This window comes from Falco peregrinus, chromosome 12 (assembly GCF_023634155.1).
Source record: "Falco peregrinus isolate bFalPer1 chromosome 12, bFalPer1.pri, whole genome shotgun sequence".
In the NCBI taxonomy this organism is placed as follows: domain Eukaryota; kingdom Metazoa; phylum Chordata; class Aves; order Falconiformes; family Falconidae; genus Falco; species Falco peregrinus.
This window is the reverse complement of record NC_073732.1, coordinates 16,597,588-16,622,029: the sequence shown is the minus strand read 5'-3', so window position 1 is coordinate 16,622,029 and position 24,442 is coordinate 16,597,588. Positions and strand designations below refer to the sequence as shown.

Sequence of the window (24,442 nt, the reverse complement as noted above, 5' to 3'; positions counted from 1 at the left end):
AAAATCAGAATATCAGTACTACTGTCAGGATGGCGTGGAGAGGAGGGAAGTTGTGTGAAGCACCACAACTTCTGTCCTTGGTGTTTTATGCATGAAGGAGGTCTCAGTCCAGCCTGTGGTGTTTCTGCCATCTCTGCTGTGAGCAACGGGTTGGGGCTTTGTCCCCTGAGCCCTTGGAGCTCTGCTGGCCTGGCTTTGCCCTGGCAGCCAGGAGGAGCCCGGGTGGCAAGCACAACCTGCCATCTGAAGCTGCACAACTGCTCCTGCGGTCTGTGGTGTTTCCAGCACAGTTATGTGCTGTGTTTGGCATTCAGCTCAGAGCACGCAGCACCCCAAGGCAGGACACAGGTGGGGAGTCTTAGGACTAGCTGTTTGGTGTGACGGTGCTCCTGAAGTCTGGTGAATTAGCCAGCTCTGAGACAAAATCTCCAGGTACAGCTCTTATAGTAAAAGAACAATAACAGTTGCCTCTTCCCCAGCCAAGAAGACGAGGCCCATACGTTGCTTTTGAGTAATCTAGGGAGAAAAAAAGTAAAATAATTGATTTATTTTCAATAACTCATTCGGGTAGATTGGGTAAGTAGTTTTACAATGCTGATGTATAAGCTGTTCCAAAATGCAAAAGCTGTTCATGATTGCAAATCGCATTGATCCTGACTCAAAGAATTTCAGTACTGTAATGTTTTGTATAGTTTTCTTCCTGTCCAGTCTTACTATTTGAAGTAATAAGGGCAATTTGCTTTTATACAGTGAAGAGGAGATGCCAAATTTCAGGTGCGGGAAGGAGAACCCAGGTTCTTTTTTTCTTTTTCTTTTTACAGATTATAGACCTGGATGTACTGCTTTCAGAGGGAAAGCCTTTCTTTATAAAAACAAATGCCATCCCCCACCAACAGTAGTCCATGCTTTAGCATGTAATTAGCAGGCAGTCTCTGGCAGGGTCATTTGTCTCATTTGCTACTCTATGGAAACTTGACCATGCCTTATCCCAGTTGCTTGACCCCACCAGCATAAAGCAGTGTTCTGGTTCCACTTGCCCTTGACCATGGTGCTGACTATGCACCTTCCTATGGTAATAAGGTTTCAAATAGTGGGTCGTTTTGTCTTTCAAAATAAGCCTTGGCACTGGTTGTGGTAGCAGCCATACTGGACGGTGCTGTGCAGTTTTGAAAGACGTATCTGTATGGGTTTTGGATGATAAGCAATGGCACCCTCCAGCCATGGGTTTGGGGCTCCTATGAGCAAATATTTGTATTCTGGGCAGTTTCACAGTCTCTTCCTAGCCCAGTTCACTCTCTTCCTCCTGAAGCAGCACACTGTCATACGCGTGTTTGGCATACCACAGGAAGAGCAGTGCAGTTTGTATTTACATTTATGTGTAAACCTGCCAGAAAACATTTCTATTCTTACTGGCCCAGATTCCTTCTCACTGTGACTAACCATTGCTGAGCCACAGGAGTTAGTATTTCTGCCTTTAAGCACTGTGGGCCCATCTTCCTAAAGGTTTATCTCTTTACTTTTTAAAATGAAGCATGAATTTGGGGCCAAGCTACATCCTGCTGTCTATTTAAGGAAGATAAAATGTCAGAAATCCTGTTTTGCACCTGTGAAATCAGTTCAGAAGAAATGGACTCAAAGAGTATATTGTATTCTGGTTTTCCTCTTGGCATGAGTTCTAATATCTGCAGACTGGAGAGGCTTTGCGGTGTTGTTTGTGGTGTGCCTGTGATACGCTGAGACGCACTCCTGGGGACCGCTGCAGGCAGCATACCCCTCTCCCGTTCGACTCACTTTGGGCTCTCAGATATCTGGTTGCCCTAGCTAATGCCTCCCAGCAGCTACAAGAGATGTGCTGGGAAGCATGCTGTGCCATGCTTTGCCTTGTCAGCATGGGGAGGCAGGAGATGCAATGACAGCAGCTTCTCCGTGTGTCTCAGCTGGCATTAGCAGTGCCAGTTGCTCTCAGGTTTGCTGACACCCTGGTACCGGGCTGTGATTGCACCAAGTCCCTCTGTGACTGGGCACTGTGATGGGTAGGAGGAATGGAGTGGAAAGAAGCGCTGGGAGGAGAAATGGGTTTTGACTGTGCTGTTTGTCCTGAAACTATCCGTTAATGACAGAAAAAACAAACAAAAACAAAACAAACAAACAAACCCACCACCAAAAACCCACAAGAAAAGGCACTGCATGGCTTTTTTCATGCTGCCCAGTCTGTATGTCAGCTGGAGTCTGCTGTGAGCCATGCTGAGCCTGTTGAGCTGTGCTTGGGGATTGCATGTAGGGGCTGTCTGGGGATCCCCAAAGGAACCTGCTGCCGCCTCCTCCGTACTGTCTCTTCTATCCCTCAGCCTCCCTTCCCAAACTTCACTATGAACAGTCACTATTTGTCGCATACTTGTGCTCATACTCTGTGTTTTCACAGCGTGCGCAGGCATCGCATGAATCCATCCCAGGAAAGGCAGTCCGCACTCCTGGAACCCACAGTCCAGCCTCTGGCAGTGGCAGCGGCCCATAGCTCTTAAAGGAGGGTTGATGTTTGCATTGTTGGGGGTTTTTTCCCCACTCTTATTTCAACACCTCTATATTCATCTTCCCTGTCACTGTGCATTTATGCGCACACACCTCTAGCGTTTTCATCCAAATTTTATCCTCCCACACAAGATTTTAGGGTTGAATTTTCTTGAAACTCTCCAAGAAGCCTGGTGTTATACAGCAGTATCCTATCCTATTGTTCTGATGGGGGATTAATAGCTTGGAAGAAAATAGGAGGTGTACAAATGAAAGTAGAGGTTTGCAGGTTCTCTAGAAATGAATGCAGTATTCTTGCTCAGCTTTATAAAAGCCCAGTTTTCTTCCACTGAAAACACTCCATTTCTGCCTCTGATTTTAACAGGGGCAGGACTGAGAGCTGTGGGGAACATGGGCAGAACTGTTTGTCTTCTGCAGACTTGCAAGCTAAGGTACCTTGTCTTTCCTGGCTGCAGAACGCTGCGATGACTGGGGTGTGGACACCATGAAGCAGATCCAGATTTATGAAGGGGAACCTGCCAAGATCAAATGCCCGCTTTTTGAGACCTTCTTGAAGTACAACTACAGCACAGCCCATTCTGCTGGCTTAACCCTGATCTGGTACAGGATTGCGCAGGACCAAGATCTGGAGGAGCCTATTAATTTTCGTCTCCCGGACAATCACATCAGTAAGGAGAAAGATACCCTTTGGTTCTGGCCTGCTCTTCTGAATGACACTGGGAATTATACATGCATGCTCAGGTAGGTTGTGCGGTGCAGCTTCTGTATGTCTTCAGCATAACTGAAGGACTTCCGTGGAAGCGGGGAAAATTGTGCTGTTAGCACCAGCCCTTTCTGTAGGGAGAAGACCATTTACATAAGCATTAATGGGAAAAGAATGTTACAATTATAAGACCACTCAGTGCTGAGCCAATTTACGTTGTAATAATGCTTGGAGCCTTGCAAACATTAATGAGCATGCCTCTCCTTGCTAGCTGCAAGTGTCTGTGAAAATATTATTGCAGAGCCCATGGCAAAATCCACAGTCACTCACCATTAAGAAGTGATCTGTGTGTCTAGAGTAAAGATAGCTTCAAATGCAGGGGTAATGTTTTGACTGCGTGCTAATTTGGCAAAGATTCATGAGATTCAGACTTCTAGGAAATTAGAAGTGTCTGTAAGTGTGCTGCAAAATGAACATAGCATCTGCTATGCATTGAGCACAAGAGCCGTTTTTGATCTTCCTCGTGTTATTTCTTGCTCATCGTGTCTTTGACCCTATTATCTGTTTTACCAGCAGGGGAGTGGATGTTGCTTGTTAGTCATCTTTACGGGCTTTTCTGAGCTAGTGTGGCCATCTCTGACAGTGTTTTTTCTCCCATTTATAAATGAGTCAACTAAAGCTGTATATACCTCATTAGTGCTATGATGCTCATTACTGCAGATGTGTTTTTTATTTCATACCACTGGTATAGGAGTAAATACTTCTCAACTAATCAGCCCTATCCTCCTTTGTCCTTAGAAATACAACCTACTGTAGCAAAGTTGCATTTCCTTTGGAGGTTGTTCCGAAAGACCAACACTCTTGTGTGAGCCATTCAATAAAACCCACTGAGGAGATGTTCTACTTGGAGCATGCCAGTGAGATCGTATGTCCGGATATTGATGGGTTTTACCCTGCTAGTGTAACACCAACCATCAAGTGGTACTTGGTAAGAAGGACTTATTTGGGCAGTGGGGGAATACAGTGTTGTATCTGAAAAAGCAATGGTTGGCGGGAGTATCGTGGAGCTGTGTTTCAGAGTCTCCCTAGTGGTGAAGCTGTTAATAAAGCTTTTCTAATTTTAAGAGCTTGGTTTCCTACTTCAAGGGTAAAAATGCTCTTGGAAGGGAATTGAGACCTAACGCTGAAACCTTTTTGACCAGCATACACAAGTGGAGAATATTCTAGCAGGGATTTAGGAACCTCAGTTTAGGCTTCAGGCGGTATGCCTGACCTGCTGTGTGAGCCAGTCACCATCCCTATAAAGGAAGCTGTGATTCATATTCCCTTTTCTGTAAAAAAAAACCCACCTGCTAATGAAAGTAGTGTCTTTTCCAAAATCCTTCGAGGTCAGGAAATGAAGTACATCAGGCCTCTTTGCAAGGATCATGGTTGCCTTGTTTGACACAATTCAGGAAACCTCTGTTCTGAAGATGGGGACGTCCCTAGCCCACCCTCCATACTGCTCTGATAATTAGGCTGTTTCCAGCCATTCTTGGGCTCTTGCCTACAGAATTACTGTTCAATTTTATTAAATTTTGACCGCAGTGTTTCTCTCTAGGCGGATGCCTTTAGTCAAGAGAGAATAAGAAATTTCAGGGGATGTGCAGCCAGGGGGTTATGGGACTGAATTCTCTAACCACTTATGAAGTGCTTTTGGATTTCTAGGTAGAAGCTTCTGTACGAGTGAATTTAATAATAAAGTTGGCAACAAATGTATCTGCTGATTTAAAAAAACAACAACAAAACACACCAAAAGAAAAAAAAAAACAACCCAACAAACAATTCTGAAACCCTTCAGGAAAAACTTGGGTTTGTATCCGAGAGGAGCAATTTCACACCAGTAGTTGAAATGCTTTACTTGTACTATTCATTGAAATTCACATCTCAGCAATCAATTAGCAGAATGAAACAAAAAGCCCCATGGAAGTAATTTTTCAGGCAGCAAGTCATCCCATGCCTAATAAAAATCATTAAAAATGGTATATGACCCCTGTCTTAAACTGCTCCATTAGGATGTATCTGCTTTGGAAATGTACCATTCAGAAATAATCTCTTAGAAAATGTGCACATCTTTGGGTTTTATGACAATCAAGATGTCATCTGCATAACCCCTTTCTGAAAAGGGATCTCTAGCTTGGTATTTGGCAGAGGTTTCCTGCCTTGCTTGACAGAAAGGGAAGAGTTATTAAGGTTTCTGTGCTACCGATTCTCATTTGCCAGTTGCCAATTTTGGGGTCTCATCCTCAGCTGAAGTCAGTCAGGGTAGCTTGATTAGTCCCAAAAGAGACAGGCTGACATCAATGGGGGACGTGTCCTTTAGTCTTAGTATTCATTTCTGAATACATCATCATTTTCTTCCTGTCTCTCTTTGCTTTCACTCTTCAGTCTGCCGAGGTACTCACCTTGATTGCAAAGGTACTTCTGGATCAGAGATCTCTCTTTTTATAAAATGGTCTGTATTTAAGGTGGGGTACAAGTATTAGGGTCATCTGCTTCATCACCTCATTTTCAAGGTGAACATACCAGTTTGTATTCCAACATGCTCGAAGTTAATGGTGTTTAGGTCTGACCTACATCACAATCCCAAGTGTCATATTCGTAGTTTAAGAACAGATCTTTGTAGTAGCATTTAAATCAATATTTTAATTCTGAATCCCAAAACTCAAGTGTTTTTCTGCCTGACTCCAGAACTGCAACTTGGTCAAGGGCTTCTACATCCAAGGGCCCAGGCTTGTCATTGGCATTGTCCGCAGTGCATATAGAGGGAATTACACCTGTATCGTGACATTCAAGGACCATGGAAGAACCTATAATCTCACCAGAACCATAAAGATGAAGGTGGTGGGTAAGAATGACTTTAAAATCTGTAAAATGCAGGTGGACAACTGCAAAAGTGGTAAAAACAGCTGGAAGGGTCTGTCATAGGATCCGTTTGTGGTTGTGCTCAATCTGCATTACCCAGCTGAGCATGTATAATTTTGCTTGCTGGGGTCAGCCTCGTGTGACTGCCCAGAACATGTTGCGCTGGAGGTCCTACCTCCATGTCAAATGCCCCGAACAAGAGTGACCAGGCTTGGGCTGGTGAGGTGCAGCCCATGAGATGGCCAGGGGTACCCTCTGCTGGCATGTGAACGCATAACCCTGGCACTGTAGCTAATTTTTGTCTCCAGTGTGCTTTGCTCCTTGTTACTTGTGGGATGGTCCCATTGTAGCCAGCTTGCCTCAGTCTTCTTGGAATCTTCAAAGCCTTGTGTGCTGAGACTGTTAACTGGCTGGGCAGTTACCCAGCCCAGCGCTTGGACAGCTCTGTCCCAGGCACAAGGGCTCAGCCTACCTGCCAGGGAATTGTAGGCAGAGCTTAAAAACCTGTAGTTTTTAACTACATGTAGAGCACATGCCGAGTCCCGTGGCAACTGCTGCTTTAAGAGCTGTGTTAAGTACTTGTGACAGGAGATTATGTTTGTATTTTGTTTTTTAGAAGCAGCAATAAAAAGAAAGTGGTACAGGTTGTGTCTTGTGGGAGATGTTGAGAGGGGGACGGAACTCTTCTGATGTGAGAGGCCCAAAATCTTATATCTAGACTTACCTAAACTTTGGAGGAGCCTCAAAATCTGGATCTGGCCTTGAACTTGGTGAAGAGGATTAGATTTCTGTTTGCATAGAGCTCTGCAGCAGGATTGTATTGCAAGTTAAATGGGGGCATGTGCAGCAGGCTGCAAGGGTATTGCGAGCGAGGCTGCAAGCACCCCAGATTCTCATGAAGTCTGGGTCCCCACGGGGGCCTCTCTGTTCTCTCCCGCAGGATCTCCAAACAAGGCCTTGCCACCACAGTTCATCTCTCCAAATGAGAAAGTTGTCTACGAACTGGAAGCAGGTAAATTGCAACACTCTGCCTGCTCTCACTGCCCTGGCATGGATGAGATGCCTGCCGGGGTGGAGAGACCTGGCTGGGCTCAGAAGCTCTCCCTTTCCACTGCATCCCCGGTGCTTTCCCTTGCAAAGCACACAAGCTGCCACAGGTTGCCTGGCAGACAGTGTGGGGTGCCGGTTGTTGATGCCAGAATAGGAGAGCACAGCTTTAAAAGATTATTTTTGCAAGCACAAATAAAGACAGGTATTCAGGCATGGAGATGCAAGACTGTAGCTGTGGAAGCAGGTGAAATGGGGACACTCAGTTGCTTAGGGAAATTCCTGTAGGACCTTGTCTCAGCCCTGTCCCTGGCTGTGGTTTGCTCCAGCACTCCCTGATGCAGCCTCTCGGTGACTTCAGCCTTCTGGCCACTTGTTGCTCATTTCCTCTCCCTTTATGGCTGATTACTTCCTAATTAATGACAGCTTTCCTCGCAGCATTGTGTAATGGGGTACCCACACCCCTTCTCCTACCCCATCTCTTTAGACTGATAGCTCTTTGGGACAGTTCTCTATCTTGAATAGATCGTGCCACATCACATTGCTGTAATAAATGTGGTGCCAATGATTAGCAGCAGAGTCTTCACTTTGAAAGTGCAGGTTTTTTCTGGCTCAGAAGGTCAGACTTCTTCCATAGTCACTCTATAAGATAAAATCCCTTAACAGGCTGATCACAAACATATTCACACTCCCAAGCCTGATCTTGAGGGAAGCTAAATGCCTGGACAAGTGTTCCTATGCCAAAATGCTTTTGTGGAGCTGGATCCTTTGCTTTATGGTGTCTGTCCCCTGTGCAGTGGGGATGGTTAACATTGCCCAGATTTCCAAGGAAGTGGTTGGCATGGAGCATCTCCCTTTGGGTGGGTCACTTGGTGCAGTCAAGGAATTTGTAACACATTTGAGAAGGCGGGGTATTTTTTCCTGTTTATTTGTCTGTCATAAATCAGCATATCTGGGGTGGTAAACTGTAGTCAGACATCTGAAGGTGGACACTAGCCTCATTCCCTCCTGAAGGGAGGCAGAGGTCAGGCTGGTAGGATCACTGGCAAACACAAAAGTCAGGGTGATGCTGTTCCTGCTTTGCAGTACCTCACCATGGTCCTTTCTTCCCAGGAGACGACCTTGTTTTGTCCTGTGAGGTCTTCTTCACCTTCCTGAAGGACTCCCGGACTGAGGTGTGGTGGACCATAGATGGAAAAAACACAGATGACATCACGGATCCCAAGATAAAAGTCACACAAAGGTGATGCAGTAATGTGAACCTTCATTTGTATCTAACCCTCTCTTGAGTCCTGCAGAGGGGTGTGAGTACAGGCATGCAACAGTCCCATTTTCCCTTGCAAGGGAGTGTGGAGTCCCCGGCTTCCCTGTTAATCAGAAACCGATGTGTCTGCACCGTGCTGTGCTGAGCACCAGCAGCTCCAGGGAGAAGGCCTCCAGACCTGAATGGTGTCTTATCTTACAGAAGAATTTGAGGGAGTTTTGTTTACCAGTTCACATCATCACTTGTTCAGCTCCTGGTAGTAGTGCCAACAGCTGGTGCTGTTGTGGGACTTGTAAAACAGGATCAGACACAATTTTATTTAAAGGAATATTCCCAAATAGCGTAAGTGAAAAAAATCTTTTAAAAAAGAGGCTGAAAGCAAAAATATGGTATTATATGTAATATTGATTAGGCAGAATAGAGATTCAGTTACATGAAGAACCCAAATGAGGTTCAGAGTTCCGTTTGCTGGGTGCTGAATTACATCTGGAAGGTGGTCACTGCCCCATTTGTTTGCAAACCTACATAAGAAAAAGAAAGGGCAAAAGCAAATACTGCTATCCCCATTTTGCAGATGATCAGTTCAGGCAGAAAGAGATGAAAGTGATGTATCCAGGGTCACACATAAAATGTGACGTGGGTTCTGAATCCTGAGTTCATGAGATCTTGTTGCTTTGTAGGCAAGGACTGACTTTATCTCTAGAATGCAACATGACACAGCTGCAATGAGAGTATTATGAGTGGCAAAATAAATGTTAAGGAAAATCGGATAAAGGAACAGCTGCAGCTGTATTAAAATCTGAAGTGTGTATCAATTTATAAATACGAGTTTAGGTGTTTTGGGGTTTTTTTAAAGAAAGAGTTGGTTTATATCAGGGAAAGGAGTATTTGTCACTAAGAACTTGCTGCAGTTTCATGTATGTAATGCTCTAGTTTTTATCTTACAGTGAAATTACTAGAGAATTTGAAGACAAAACTGTCATAAGGACTCTAACAGTTGCAAAAGCCACACCGGAGGACTTGAAACGGAATTATACTTGCTATGCCAGAAATGCCAAAGGCGAGGACCATAGCCAGGCCATAGTGCACATGAAAGGTAAAATAATTGCAGAGCATGGGTGTGAAATGAGGTGTGTTCAGAGAGAGCTCTTGGTCCTGCCTTGAGCCTTGCCCTGCGAAACAAGTAATTCCATCAGGCCTTTTTCCACAACATGCTGTTCTGTACGCAGTGCTGTATTATTGCTGTCATACTGCACCGCTTCTTGGAGGCAGGGAGCAAAGGTTGCATGGTACTTAAACCCTACCATGGACAAGTGCCTGCGGAGAGAGAGAGGTGGATAGAGCTGCTGTTCTCATCCCATCCATGTACCACAATTGAAACAAACCTGAGGGAACGGGCTGCTTGAAATGCTTTCAGGTTACTTGATTACGTGATGGTTTTGCATGATGCAACAGCTACCAGTTGGCATCCTCCAGAAAGGCAGACTGCACTCGTTGACATTGCTTAGGGAGTGAGACAGTTTAAACCTGATGCTCTGTGTTTTCAGTCCTTGCTGTGATGATGTTCTAGTCTAGATGCAGCCATCTTGGCATGGATGGTTTGGATTGATCCAGCTCTGTTCAGTGTGGCTTTTTTCGTACGTTTTTCTTTCATCAAAATTTTCTTCCTGTTTCCCAGACCCAGCTCTCAGTAATAACTGAGCCTTTGCTATAGGTATCTGAGGTTTCCTGGTTACAGTAGATATTTCCACCTCCTTATTAACCTCATCTAGAGCTTCAACACCTTACTGTAGGTTGGACCTCCCCTCTCCCATAAGGGATGCTGCCTTGCCTTGTGTGGTTCATGCTGGACACCTTCCTCCCCATACTCCATCCTTCTATCATGGGAAGGCTCACAGAGCTCTTCGTCTTCCTTCTTGGTACTTGTTCTTCTTCCTTTTTAGTCCCATTTCTTTGAAACTGACAAGGTTTAACCCCAGCTGGCGACCAAGTACCACATGCAGCCACTTGCTCACTCCCCCTCACCCAGAGGGATGGGGAGGAGAATCAAAAGGAATGTAAAACTCAGGGGTTGGGAGAAGAACAATTTAATAGGTAAAGCAAGCAAAGCAAAACAAGGAATTAATTCACTATTTCCCACGGGCAGACAGGTGTTTGGCCACCCCCAGGGAAGCAGGGCTCCATCACATGTAACGGTTACTCAGGAAGACAAAAGCCATAATGCCAGATGTCCCCACCTTCCTCCTTCTTACCCCAGTTTATATACTCAGCATGACACCCCATGGTATGGAACACCTCTTTGGCTAGTTCGGGTCACCTGTCCTGGCTGTGTCCCCTCCCAGTTTCCCGTGCCCCTCCAGCCCTCTTACTGGCAGGGCCCCAGAAACCGAAAAGTCCTTGATTTGGTATAAACATCACCCAGCAACAACTAAAAACATGAGTGTCCTATCAACATTGTTCTCACACCAAATCTAAAACACAGCACTGCACACACTAAGAGGAAAATTAACTCTATCCCAGCTGAAACCAGGGCAGAGACAAACCTTTTCTGGATCATTAGGAAGGAACAATAGACCAAACACAACTGAGGCTGGAACCATGTGCCAGGGTGTTCACCCTATATACATAATTCTTCTGGGATGCTCTGTTTGTGCGTGTAGCAGAAGCGGATCCAAAATCTTCAGATTCTTTATACAGCAGTGCCTGAATGCTGTTTCCTAGTAGACTGCTCTGGACTATCTGCTCTCTTCCTCCCCTGTCTGCTCCTGGGCAGCTGAGTGGGTTTGCTCTGATCCAACCTGGTTAGTCCCCTCCTTTTCTGCTCTGCTCCACAACAAAATCCAAGAACCAGACCTGACCACTGCTGGCAGAGCAACCCCAAGCTAAGCTCATTGTAGACCATCCCGCTGCACACAGGAACATCAAGCATGCCAGAATCTAACCCCTCAGCACTTGTCTTCCAGTTTTTAGCTAGTAGCTATATCTGTTGGCTCCAGCTCTTTCATCACACTAGGTTATATATGTTTCCTGATTTTTCTGGATGGTTTCCCTCTCCTCATGTACTACCTCTGCTCATCACCTAATGAAAATTGTTAAATTCCTTCCACTTTCTCTTTTTTTAATTCAGTTTCTAATAAAACTTATTAAATCCTGAAGTTGGTGAGGTTTCCGCTCACTGCTGTACTGTTATTGTGCAGTTTGCTAATGTGTATGTTACCTGCCACCTGAATTTTCAGGAAACCAGAGTTGCCCAGGGATACAGTTAGAAGAGTTATTTTCTGACCCTAATACAAAGAATCGGCAGTAGTGTGACAGACGCTGTGAGTTGGAGGGGTGCCTGTGATCTTCCAGCTTGATGTCCACGGGTTGTCCTATTTGTTTGCAAGCACTTCAGCTTTTCTGTAATGAATGGTGATTCTTCTTTCCTGATAGAAAACTATCAGGCCATGGCTAGTTATATCCTCACTGTCAGTCTGGGACAAGACACAAGATCTGCGTGTGTTTGATGGTGAGGGGAAATGGTGGCCCTTTATTTTGCTGCAGGTAAGCTCTGGCTGGCTCTCCTGAAGTAAGTGCTGTTGTATTGCCCTAAGTTTGCACATACCGCTAAGAATGTGCGCATTCATGAGCTGGCTTTGGACTGTGCAGGTGGTTTCTGTCAACAGGTCATTCTACCATCTGGCCGCTCCCCGGGTCTTGCTCAGAGACAGGAGTCCAGCCTGCGCTTTGACTTCTCTGCCAGCCCAACCAGACCTAGTAACCCAGAACGGGGACTCCAGGGTGGCCAGCCATGACATGTCCTGCCAGAGAAGCCTTGGCTTCGTCACCTTCCTCTGAAGGGCCAACATGGCTCTTGGCTGTTTCTCTGTGGTGTTTAGCTGCATGTGACATAAGCTTGTTCCTGCTTAGCTGAAGGCCCAAGCTGTTCTGTAAACCAGACCCCTTATTTCTTTTCAAACCCAGTTGTAGCACCGAAGTACACCGTGGAGCTGGCATGTGGACTGGGGGCAACCATCCTGCTCATTGTGGTGCTGATAGTCATCTATCATGTTTATTGGCTTGAAATGGTCCTCTTCTATCGGGCTCATTTTGGAACAGATGAAACCATTCTAGGTAAGGAGTTAAAGTGCTTGCATTTATTTTATCCTGCTACAGGCCAGAAAATGAAGGAGTTTTCATATAAGCTATCTTTAACCCTCTCCACAGCATAATGACGTTTCGACCTTCCATTTCTATAGCTACATTCAGTTGCGTGGGACATTTTAGGGCAAGAGGAGTCAAGCCTGAGTTAGGGGAATGGAAGGAGAAGTCCTCTGTATTCTCTGCAGTGTTGAAACGTGGATGTGTCTACTGTCAGTGGGGCACTGCCCTGCTGATGGCTGGCTGTTTCACCTGATCTAGATAGTCAAAAGTCAAGAATTTTCAGTAAGCCCCTGGTTTCTCTGGTGACTCTATGTAAGGATTCACGAATCCAGGGTGATTCTGCTTTAAAATGTAGGAAGGTATCCAAAAGGATGGATGTGGAAATCACCCTTCTGTCCTCAGTTCTTCCACAGCTTCCATGTGTTACTGGGATTTTATCTCTTGGGACTCTGAGCTGAGATTTCTTCCTCTGTAGGATGAGGATGGTGTGTGAGCCCTTGCAGCTTGTGGTGTGAACCTGCCAAGGGGTGCGGTGGCTCTCAGAAGGTGCAGGCAGGGTGCAAGTCTGTCTGGTGGGACTGCTCATGTGGATAGACAGCAGTGAGGGAAAGCAATGTCAAAGATGTCAAAAGACAAAAGGTCCAGGGACAGAATGGGTTTGTCACCTTGCTGTGGTCTCATGCTTTCAGCAACGCAGCAGTGTCTGAGTACCTGCACATTCAGGCTGGGTAGTCAAAGAGGCAGTGCTGCTGCTGTGTCCTAACTATGGAAATCGATGTGTCTTAATCTGCGGTGCCTGGGCTCAGTGAGCTGTCGTATCTGCTTTTCCCGTGAAACAAGTCAGGCTCAGCATGTGTGGTATCACAAGTGTGTCTTCTGCCCTTTGTGTTTCTCTGCATTCCCACTGCTCAGACGGGAAGGAGTACGATGTGTATGTGTCCTACGCACGCAATGCAGAGGAGGAGGAATTTGTGCTGCTGACACTGCGGGGAGTCTTGGAGAATGAGTTTGGGTACAAGCTGTGTATCTTCGACAGAGACAGCCTTCCTGGGGGAAGTGAGTATTTCACAGGGGGCCGTGCTCCATACGCACTCTCTCTTCATTGTTCTTTGAGATACCATAATAGATAGGAGCTGTCCTATCCAGATTAACCTTATCCTTTGTTTTTTCCCCATCTCCATTAACATTCTGCTGTTGGTATCTTCTGGTGTTTTTGTTTCATGTGACGTGTTGCAGATGCTCCAGGCCACCAAAAAAGGCTACGGTGGGCAAGTGGTGGTTGTTGGTTGTTTCACTTGCTCTCTCTTGGAGTGATGTGCAGGAGTGATTGATCTATCAACGTGAGGGAACTGGACTACTGACCTTCATGCAAACTCTCTGAGCTGTCTTAAAAAAGGGAGTTAAAGTCAAAGCTAAAAAGGAAAGTCTGAGGAAGTGTGATACTGGACCAGACTGGTAGCTCACAGAGAGTAATGGTGAGTGCCTGTAAAAAACAGGAGTATCTGCTTCAGGGAGGTGTGGAGAGCACTGTGCCAACATCAGTGAGAAGATAAGGTGCTCTCCCAGAATGCCTCCCACTCACTCTCATTAATTAGAGAGTCTGTGTCTAACATGGAATACAATTAAGTTGCTATGATTAAGAGTACTTTGTTGCAGTTAGTGAGACGCATCTCTTTACTACGATGTAGATTTTTTTTTTTCCCACTGTTTCAAGCTAAATCATACAAGGTTCTGGACACAGCATCTGCTGGAGGGATGCAGGGAATCACCAAGAATGGAAGTTTATGAAACTCTCCAGATACGCGTATGGTCACACAGGTGTCACAGCAAGGGCAGAAATCTAGCCAAGTCTCCATTTCCAGTGTCCTGGGGGCCGAGTTGGCTGCATGATCCCTGATGCCTACTAAAATTTCAAAGCCTGAACTTTCGCCAGTGCAGACCACCCCACTTTGGATTCATGGGCTTTGGATCAGGACCCCGCTGATGACGGAACCTGTGCTGATAAAGTCCATAGAGGTCCCTTTTGGGTAGGACGGGAGGAACTGCTTGGAGTCTCATCCCAGCTGCATGACAGTGGGAGCAGGATCAGTCTGGGATCTGTTCCCTTTGTCTCCTAGATCGTTGCCAGGACATCACACCAATAAGTCTGAGGGCAAACAAATACGTTTCTTCTAGAGACAGCCTGGATGGCAGGGCACCCTCCAGGCTCTGTTTGCTTGATGCCAGTGCCAGGCTCAGAGCAGGTTTGCTCTAAGCTATTCTCACCAGTTGTTTCTCAAGATGTACATCTCCCTCCTGTTCCCTCTGCCGCTTCTTGCCATCCTTTCCCTTTGGAGGGTCTCATTTTCCTCCCGGTACAGCTCTCCTGGGCTCCCTGCCCTTCACCCTCACCTCTGGAGTGCTTCCATCCCTGCTCGCCGTGGCAGTCGCTGCCAGCCTCAATGCAGCACCAGCCCTCTGGAGCACTGCGGGGTGGTTCATCGTTGCGCTGCTGTTTGCAACACTGCTGGGGCTTCCCCATCGCTTCTTAGCTAGGGTTTGACTAATCTTGTTCTTAGGGAAGCACAGTGGGCCAGGAAATAGCTTTTGGCAGCTGGTGTCATGCCTCTAGGGTGTGCATCTGTGTCTTGGATAGGGAGTTATGTTGTCCTTGATGAAGAAACAGTGTGAGATGGATTATCCTGCAAGTTTGCTGACAGGAACTAATCAAACGTGCTTGACAGCTAAATGAAGTTGCCCATCAGTGTTATTTTATTTTCCATTCTATTTTCTGACCAGTCAAGAACGTTCCCTTGTCAATGAAGTCTGGGAGATCCTGCAGCAGAGTGCAAGCATTGGGATTCACACTTAGAGGGAGTTCTCACATTAGTTACAGAATGGTGCCTAAGGGCAGTCTACCTGTGGATGTTAGAAACTCAAAGAGGATCCACAGTTACCATGACATCTCTGCAGCTCGAAGTGATGTAACTTTTGGGACACTTCATTAAAAGTCCTGAGCAGTTTACTTGTCACTTCTAGAAACACTCAAATCTGCTTTCATCGATGACTGCAACAGGAACAGCTGGATGAGTAAAGGAGTTAGGATGGCGGTATTTCCAAAGCAAATTAACCATGAAGACACTTAGGAAAGGTGTAGATACTTACTGTTTGGGTTTGGTGTGGGGAAACTAAGGCAAAAGGAGTGAAGGGATTACCCAGAGTCATTCTGGACATCTGCCAGAGGAGGATGTAAGCACAGGCATTTGGGCTTCCTGACACTTCTTCAGGCTGTGTCTTTTCCTTGAGATCATGTGGTGTCCAGCTGGCAATTATCCTGCTTTGCTCCCAAGAGCCTCTTTTTCCACTCTCACTAGAAGGAAGCTAAATCTGAGCCTACTAGAGCTGCCCTCTTGGCCACATGGCATCCTCATAGCATTGGGTGGTGCCACTGCTGTGTAGTACAGTGCTTCAGGCATCTCCATGTAGCGTGGAGAGGGACACATCTGTAGGCAGCCTGGGAGTAGAAGGTGTCACTCTGTGGGGCAGTGGGTACCAGCCGTGATGTAGTAGGCCATACCCGGAATCACTTGCAGGGTTGGGAAGGACCTGTATAGTCTCCAGAGAGAGTCTCCAAGGGATTCTGTTGTCCCCTTCAAGAAACACCTGGTGTCACACTAGAAGCTCAGCAGCAGGTTCTCAGCCATCACTAACTACCTCAATGTTTCTTTCTCCCAGTTGTCACAGACGAAACCCTGAGCTTCATCCAGAAAAGCCGACGTCTGCTTGTTGTCCTGAGCCCCAACTACGTCTTGCAGGGGACACAGGCCCTGCTGGAGCTCAAGGCTGGTCTAGAGAATATGGCCTCCAAGGGCAACATCAAAGTCATTCTAGTGCAGTACAAAGCCATCAAGAAGAGCAAAGTGAAGGAGCTGAAGCAGGCCAAGGCGGCCTTAACTGTCATTAAATGGAAAGGCGAAAAATCCAAGTTCCCAAAGAGCAGGTTCTGGAATCAGCTGCGGGTGGAAATGCCAGTGAAAAAAATCGGCAGGAGTCTGAGCCTTGAGAAACTCATACGTATCCCTGAAAAATGTTTGACACCATCAGAAAACAAACCAAAACAAACCCCAAAAATCCACAACTTAGGCCAGGCAGTGGAAAGGAACTCGGCGTGTTTCCCAAGCAGTTCAGAGGACAGTGATGCCTCCATGCAGCTTTTCTGCTGCCCTGGCAGTAGAGAGACCAAAGATGCATATACCTTGCCTCTGCAGATGCACATCCTTGTCATCAACCATACAAGCCCTGGGCTCAACGTCTAAATTTGGGCTATTCAGGTGGGATGCAGCCTTCACATGGGGATAGCTTAGTATTTGTACAGGCCAGTACTCCTAGATGCAGTTCCTCTGGGACCTTTGTTAGCATCCAGGACAGAGTTCCTTTCCTCTCCTAAGTGGCTTCACTCCTTCCTGGTTGTTGGTCCCAGTTGCAGAGGCTGGGGAACAGTTTGAAAGGTGGCTCCAATACAAAACCTTTCATACATGTGCCAGATATATAGCCCTGATCATTCTTCAGTGGGAGGAGTGTAGACTCTTGAGGCTTCTCATCTTTGCTCCCTGCATTTCTGGAGGAGCAGGTGCGTTCAGATAGTTTGGCAATGTGAAATGGCTGTTACAAAAGCATTTAAAAAACCCCAAACCCAAAAAACTCTGCTAGGTGATATTTGTATTGTAGCATTTCTACTAATGAGTGGTTAGTCTCTGGGACTTTGCAGTCTCCTGAGTATCCCAGATTCTTCAGGGCTGTAATGCTTGTAGTCCAGGGGAAATGTCTCATTAGTACGGGCCATGGAGCATGTCTGAGAGATGCTTCTTCGCTGAGTAAACTCAGGGACTTCACAAGCAAGTACCCCAATTTACTACTGAAGCCACCTACTGTCTCTGTGCTGCTGGCTGGGGGAAAGCATCGTGCAAGGCACTGCCAAGACCTCTGGGGTGACAGTGGATGTATGTCCAACTCCCCAGGAGAGCCTACAGACTTGTTTGAACTTAATAAAAACTGCTAGCTCTGTCTAGCTGGGTAAGACTATGAGGAAAGGCTGAGAGAGATGGGGTTGTTCAGCCTGGAGAAGAGAAGGCTCCAGGTAGACCTTATTCTGGCCTTTCGATACTTACAGGGGGCTTATAAGAAAGACGGGTACAGACTTTTTAGTAGGGGCCTGTTGCAATAGAACAAGGGGTAGTGGTTTTAGACTAAAAGAAGTTAGATTCAGACTAGATTTAAGGAAGAAATTTTTTACAGTGAGGGTAGTGAAACACTGGAACAGGTTGCCCAGGGAGGTGGTAGATGCTGCATTCCTGGAAACATTCAAAGGTAGGTCGGACGGGGCTCTGATCAACCTGATCTGGTGGAAAATCTCCCTACTGGTTGCAAGGGTGTTGGACGAGATGACCTTTAAATGTCCCTTCCATCCCAAACTATTCTATGATTGTATGAAGCTTCGGTGTTCTCTGCCTGGGTATGAACAATTTCACCATTCATAATTCAGGACTCAGGTTTAACCTAGCCTTGGCATTACAAAGCAAGTCTCTGCCCAACTTATTTCCCGCCCAGAGTTGCAGAACAGAGGATGTATCTCAGCTTCTGCAACCGACCTTTGCACAAAATGGAAATATAAAAATAACCCACTAAGTACCAGCCCTTGCTTCAGTGGGAGACAGCAGGCATAGGAGAGGACCTGGTGAGTTAACCCCTGGCAGACAGGCTTTTCAGACCCAGGAGGTGAGCATCCCTTCCCTTGTATGACAGACCAAAGCACGGTGGGACCCTGGCATTGACTGGTACTGTTGTTCACAATGTTTCCACATAGAACTACAAGCTCTGGGGGTGTCTTCATACACCTGTAGCTCCCAGTGCAAGGACCTGCCCACTTAATTGTGGAATTTAGTGTTACGCACACTAAGTGCATGCTTATTTGTCGTTGATAATGTTTGTTTCTGAGTCACCTCTGACTCATTCTTTCACTCTGTTGTCTTCCAGCGGGTGAAGCACATCCATTCATAATGGTATTAAAAAAAGCACTACAATTTGGAGTCTGTGTGCTGTTCACCTGGCTGAGCAGGGAGGTTTAAGGGCATCGCAGTAAACAGCCCAAGATTAAAGGTGTGGGGCTGAATCCTAGAGCAGTGAAGCCTCTTGCTCTTAGTATCTCATGATTAATGATGTTATTCCAGGGCAGCGGGGAGCCGCAGCCACCTGTGCCATTGGGCAAGTACTGTACAAATGTGGAACAAACAAAGCTTCTTTCTCACCTTCCTCTTCATCCTACCCACCCCAAGTAGGCTTTGCTTTAAGCAGATCAAATTGCAGTCAGCTTCACTGAAGGTAGTGGAGCTCCTCATCTGCTTAGTTTATATGAGATAGCACCCAAACCCATGCTCAACTTTGTGAACCTATTGCGACCACGTCGTTTTGCCCAGCTTCACCTTTTTGTTTGTGTTTTCAGCGTCTCGGTAATTAGCTGCCAGATCTGCAGGGAGAGGGAAGGCCCTGAGGCTAAAGCAGAACTGTGTTGGATTCCAATTTGATTTTTAAAAAAGTGACTCAAAACAGCACATAAATTTAGTTACCATCCCAGAGCTTACCACATCACATCTCACTTTTGGCTGAGGTACGAAGAGATCTTCTGCTGATATTTTAGTAAGTGATTATTTTAGGAGGTTAAATCCACCTAATTTATTTTGCTGGTTTTATTCAGAGAGTTTTCCAAATAAATAATAGACTGGGACTTTCTCTGGCATGCATTGCAGTAGCCTTTGGTGCCATCGCAATCCCACAACAGGATTACTGAGAGACATCAGCAGAGCACCCACAAGGCAAAAGGTGCGATGGTCTGAAAGGGGCCCAAGAGGTCCCAAGGGAGCAGTGTGCAAGGGGTAGTGCTGGAGCAGGCTCTGCTCCCCCGGGAGCTTTACCACTGGCTTTGCTGGGAGCTCTCAGGCCAGGGGTGAAGCCCAGTCCCAGTCATAATGTAGATCTGCAAAGCACCTCAGATGTGCCTGCCATTTCATCCTGTGCCACATGTGGTTTCCATTGTGGAATTCTGTCAGAGCATCTGTCTAGTTCAGTTGGTTCATTTCAGTTTCTGTGCTCTAACCTAGTGTTTAGCAATACGAAGTTCATATAAAGTTCTTCATTGTTATTTCATGGGGAAACAGCATGGCACAAACTGGAAAAAATACCTCCCCACCCGCCCCGTGCCATTTGATGTTGAACAGCTGGTCCAAAGTTTTCCCTTCTGTTTCCTGTATGTTTTGTGGTTTTGGTCTGTGAAGTGTCAGTATTATTTTATTTTGCTTTTCAATAAAACGTTTTCACTTCTGCATTTCAGTCCTTGTGCATTTCTCATAAGTATCATTTTCCTCTCCATTGCATCTGCAAAAGAAAGATGACTGTGTGTAGTCCAAGCATCAAGATCATTTGGGGACACCTTGTTGGGGGGGGCATTTTCCTGGCTGTTTCAGGGCGTGCCTGTAGAGATCCTGAGGCACCACCGCTGCTACCAGGGCCATGCAAGCAGAAACACAATGATGTGCAGCATTCAAATGTCACCCAGCAGTGGATGTGCACACACAGAAAGTCTCTGACCTGAACAGTACTCACTCTGCAGTCATGAAATAGAAAGATGGGAAGGAAACACCATCCTCTTGATAGACCAAGCCAGAATGTTGAACAAGTGTCTTGGAAATCTGCCCTAATCACAGAAATGAAACTCACTCTTAGGCTGCTTTGCCCATCACCTTCCAGGTAGTTGGGTAGACAAGGTTCATTCAGCACCATATTTTTTCATCCAAGCCATTTTCTTGCCTTTTCCCCTTATTTGCGTGCTAGGAGGTAAGTTGAGAGAGAGAGCCTAGCACTTCCAGACCAGTAGAGCAATGAATAATTGTCACGATCTATGGATTTGGAGTCATCTGTGGATTTGGGGTCTGTGACCCCTCAGCTTTTATTGGGCTGGGACAAATGTATGGCTCTTGCAGTCCTCTGTTATATCTCTGGGGTGCATTAGGGTAGGAGACATAAGTAAACCAACAAAAAAATGCAGTGTCCTTCATAACCATGTAGTACAGATGGAATGTATTTAGTATAAAGCAGATATCCAAGAGTATCAAATTCCCAGCTCTGTTGGTACCCAGACCCCTGCAGTGTCGTTGCTCAGTGTCCCACCCTGTTCTGTTGGTGTCACGGGGAGGGACCATCCTGCCTGGAGACTGTGAAGTGGCCAGTCAGGATTTTTCATAAGCTGAGATTACATTGTAAACTGAACATCCCAAGGTATCCTGGTCAACCAAGTCTAAATGCATCCCCTTCTCAGAAATAAAAACTATCTTTGGGAATGTGAGCATTTTCTCTGCCAAAAAATATTGAGTCTCAGAAAGTGTTGCAAATTCAAAACTGGTGAAAGAAAACCATCACTGTCAGCTCAATCAAAACATTTCATTTCAGCAGTGTTGGAATCACATTAATTGAACCTGTGCTTTCTGAGCAGGCAGGTAGAACGGGTGACCTCCCAGGGGCTGCTCCTGCCTATGTTTCGCTGTGATTCTGTGATTCCAGTTTCAAAAAGAAAGACCTTTCAAACAAGCAAAGGGGCTTTTCCTTTCACAAAATGTTGAAGCTTGGCTGATTTCAAAACAGATCTCAATCGGTTATGGAAAGGTTTGAATGAGGTCTGGACTCAGTAAATTGGGAGCTTGCTGCCAATTCTTTGTGCCTTTGAGATAGGGTGGTAAGAACATTTTGCGGTGTTAAGTGACAATTCTGACAGTACTGACTGTCATCTACTTTTGGTTTCAATGAATCAGTATGTGTCAGGTGGGGAATTCCACCCAAACTGTATACAAGAAAAACATACTCCAAAGAGTTTGATTTTAATCTTAGTATTACGTTAAAGAACCAAACAGTGCCTTACTTTCTCCATTAGGATATTATTGTTTAATCCTTTTTCCTATCCCAAGTTCTTGGTCCCCAAATAATCTAATGATGACGAGTTTTACAGCTAGTTACATAGCTGGAAAAAAAAGTATTGCTCTGTACAATATTTAAATCAGATTCATCCAGGTGCAATACGGTGCACCTTCTGCTGCAAGATAAGGAAGGAGAGAGACAGCCAGGTGCTGGAAGAGCAAAAGACATTGCCATGGCAGGGAAGGAGCGGTATTTTTATTTATATAAAAGACCAGTGTTCCACCGGCGGGGAGGGAGAGGAGTCTCCAGACTGAGGAATCGGGGTTTTAGCAGTGTGAAAGGCAATGGAAGCAGCAGGTAGCTCTTCTCCCCAGAACAGCTTTTTGCAAGACATTCCTGCAGGCAGGTTTTTTCTCTCCGAGTGTGCAAGCTGATGCTCCAGTAATCCCTTTCCTGCTTGAACACCACCTTGTCCTCAGGTCCCCCCCATCTCAGGCACCCACACTCAGTAAGTTTTTTTTTAAAAAACTTCTTAAATTTTTTTACAGTTCTGTTAATCAGCTTGGGTTAATTTGTTAAGTGCCATAGCCCTGTTAACTTCCATCCTTTCCACTGCTCACCCATTAGCCATGACACCTCCAATATGCTTACTGCATCCCAAGCCATAAATGGAAGTCCAAGGACATCCTTCAGATTTGCTGCTTTTTAACATTCATAATGAAAGAGATGCAGCCCTTGCCTGGCACTGTTCCAGCTAAGCATCTTGCTGAGCTTTACAAACTGCAATTAATCCCCAGAAATGCTTTGAAGGACAGTATTCTCATCCTCCATCATGGCTAGGGGAACTCATGGAAAGGTTTAAGGCTCACATTTTTGCTTTCTAAGTTTGGAGGCTTCCATTTCTAGGTGAGAGAGCGTGAGAGAGAGACGTGCGGGTCTGGGCAGGTGTTTCCCAAACAAGACCTGCCTTTTACCAAGAGCCTGCATTTCCCTGGGCAGGAGTGGTGCTGTGTAGGGCAGGAGTCAGAGTACAGTCCTGGCTCATCCTGCCATCCTGGCTTGTTTACCATTTCAGCCTTCTCAAAAAACCCCTGCAAAGCAAAAATGCTGCTATTGCTCCTGCAGTCCCTGCCAGCAGGTGCGTGGGCAACTCAAAAGTCACTGGGCTTGTGCCAGGTTTCCCTCCGTGGGAAGGGAGGAGCTGTGCAGGTATGCCACCAAACAGCTTCCTTCAGCTTTTCTCTCCCCACTCCCTCCCCCTTGTGCATCCCAATTCCTCTGTCCCTGCACTCTTAGATACCACCGAAGCCGTGTTTGACTTCATCCAGAGGAGCCGCAGGATGATTGTGGTCCTGAGTCCCGATTACTTGACGGAGAAGAGCATCAGCCTCCTGGAGTTCAAGTTGGGCATCATGTGCCAGAACGCCATCGCCACCAAGCTCATCGTGGTGGAGTACAGGCCGCTGCAGTGCACCCACCCCAGCATCCTCCAGCTGAAGGAGTCTGTCTCCTTTGTCACCTGGAAGGGGGAGAAGTCCAAGCGCTCTGGCTCCCAGTTCTGGAAGGCGTTGCGGCTTGCCCTGCCGCTGCGCAGCCTGAGCGCCGGTGCCGGCTGGAACGAGAGCTGCTCCTCCCAGTCAGACATCAGCCTGGACCCCGTCCAGAGGAGAAGGAGCCGGTTGAAAGGGCAGCCCAGCCCACAGGGCGCCACGGCAGGGACTCTTGTTCCCGGAGGGATGGCCTCGGCCCCTGAGTCAAAGGCCAAACACCGAGCCAAGCACTTCTTGACATGCCAGTGTTGTGGGACCTATTGCAACAGCGGCAGCAGACTCAAGCGCAAGCATCGGGCTGTGGCTGAGCCCCGGTGGGACGCTCATCTCTGCAAGCCAGGCTCGGGTGGGCCCATGGCGCAGGGGGGTCAGAGCAGGAGTCGACCCGAGCCCCCGCCAGCACAGGCTCCTGCTCTTGCCCTCTGCCATTACAGCGACCTGTCAAACAACAACGACTTCTACGTACTCTAGCCAAGAGGCTGACGGTGTTGCGGGTGCTAGGCCAGAAAAGAAATCACTGCAGCCTCAACTAAGATATTTTTATGATGTCACGGGCTGACATGGTGTCAGTCACCATCAGTCCCGTGCCAGCATGAAGGACTGCAGCAGTATCACTGGTGCTGGTGGTCTGAGCCGGGGACCTGCAGCCACACACAGAGCAGCAGCTGGGGGCTGCCTGCCCGGGTCTTTCTCCTGAATTGAAATTGCCAAGTGGAGCTAAAAATGTGTTTCTCTGGCATTGCTTATCCCCAGCTGTGGTCGTGCTTGCTGCAGGGCTGCTGGTGGGGTCCAGTGCGGGAGGGCAGGTCACCAGCCGGGGGACAAGAGGGAGGGAGGGGGGAGAAGCCGTGTTCCTGGCAGTAACCTTTGAGAAGGGGGAGCAAGCCTGCATTTTGCAAAGGATAAAACTCTGCTAATGGCAATGGGAGCTCACACCAGCGCAGGAGTGCACCGTGCAGCATGGTGCGTTATCCACTGTGGTTTAAATGAACTTGGTCAAAAGTCTTCAGACAAGTCTCTTCTCTCTAAATAAACAGATTTCTTTAACCTGCTGTTGTTACAAGTGCCATGGGAACTGGTAAATGCTAGAGCCTTGTTCACCAGGTGGTGCCTGGGGTGGTGGTTTGCCCAGGCTGGCTGACGTCCCCACCTGCTCCCAGTGCTTGCAGTGGGCTCCTGGGCTCGGTCCCTCTCCTGGCTCCACCATATGATGAATTTGTTCTGGCAGTTGTGTGGCCTTTCACGCAGCAAGAAAAAAAATCATTACAAACCTATGGAAGTATGATTTTTAAAATGCCCTGAGTAGTCAATGAGCTCAGGAATAGGAGTAAGACCTCAAACACTCACAGAAAACCTCAGGCA

The 24,442-nt window shown here is 46.7% G+C and overlaps 1 protein-coding gene across 5 annotated transcripts in view; it reads left to right on the top strand.

Annotated features, from left to right (window-relative positions):
- Window positions 1–23,879, top strand: part of IL1RAP (interleukin 1 receptor accessory protein) — a 49,528-nt gene extending 25,649 nt beyond the window's left edge. For 4 of the 5 annotated variants that reach the window (XM_055817244.1, XM_055817245.1, XM_055817246.1 and 1 more), the window contains exons 3-11: window positions 2,985–3,270; window positions 4,031–4,220; window positions 5,963–6,119; window positions 7,077–7,148; window positions 8,297–8,426; window positions 9,395–9,543; window positions 12,411–12,560; window positions 13,503–13,646; window positions 16,305–19,952. In XM_055817244.1, the coding sequence (XP_055673219.1) occupies window positions 2,985–3,270; window positions 4,031–4,220; window positions 5,963–6,119; window positions 7,077–7,148; window positions 8,297–8,426; window positions 9,395–9,543; window positions 12,411–12,560; window positions 13,503–13,646; window positions 16,305–16,885 (1,859 nt within the window). In that variant the 3' untranslated portion in view covers window positions 16,886–19,952. Of the gene's footprint in view, window positions 1–2,984; window positions 3,271–4,030; window positions 4,221–5,962; window positions 6,120–7,076; window positions 7,149–8,296; window positions 8,427–9,394; window positions 9,544–12,410; window positions 12,561–13,502; window positions 13,647–16,304; window positions 19,953–22,826 lie in introns of those variants that run through there. The other variant, XM_055817247.1, reaches the window with a different exon arrangement.
- Window positions 23,880–24,442: the final 563 nt, after the last annotated feature.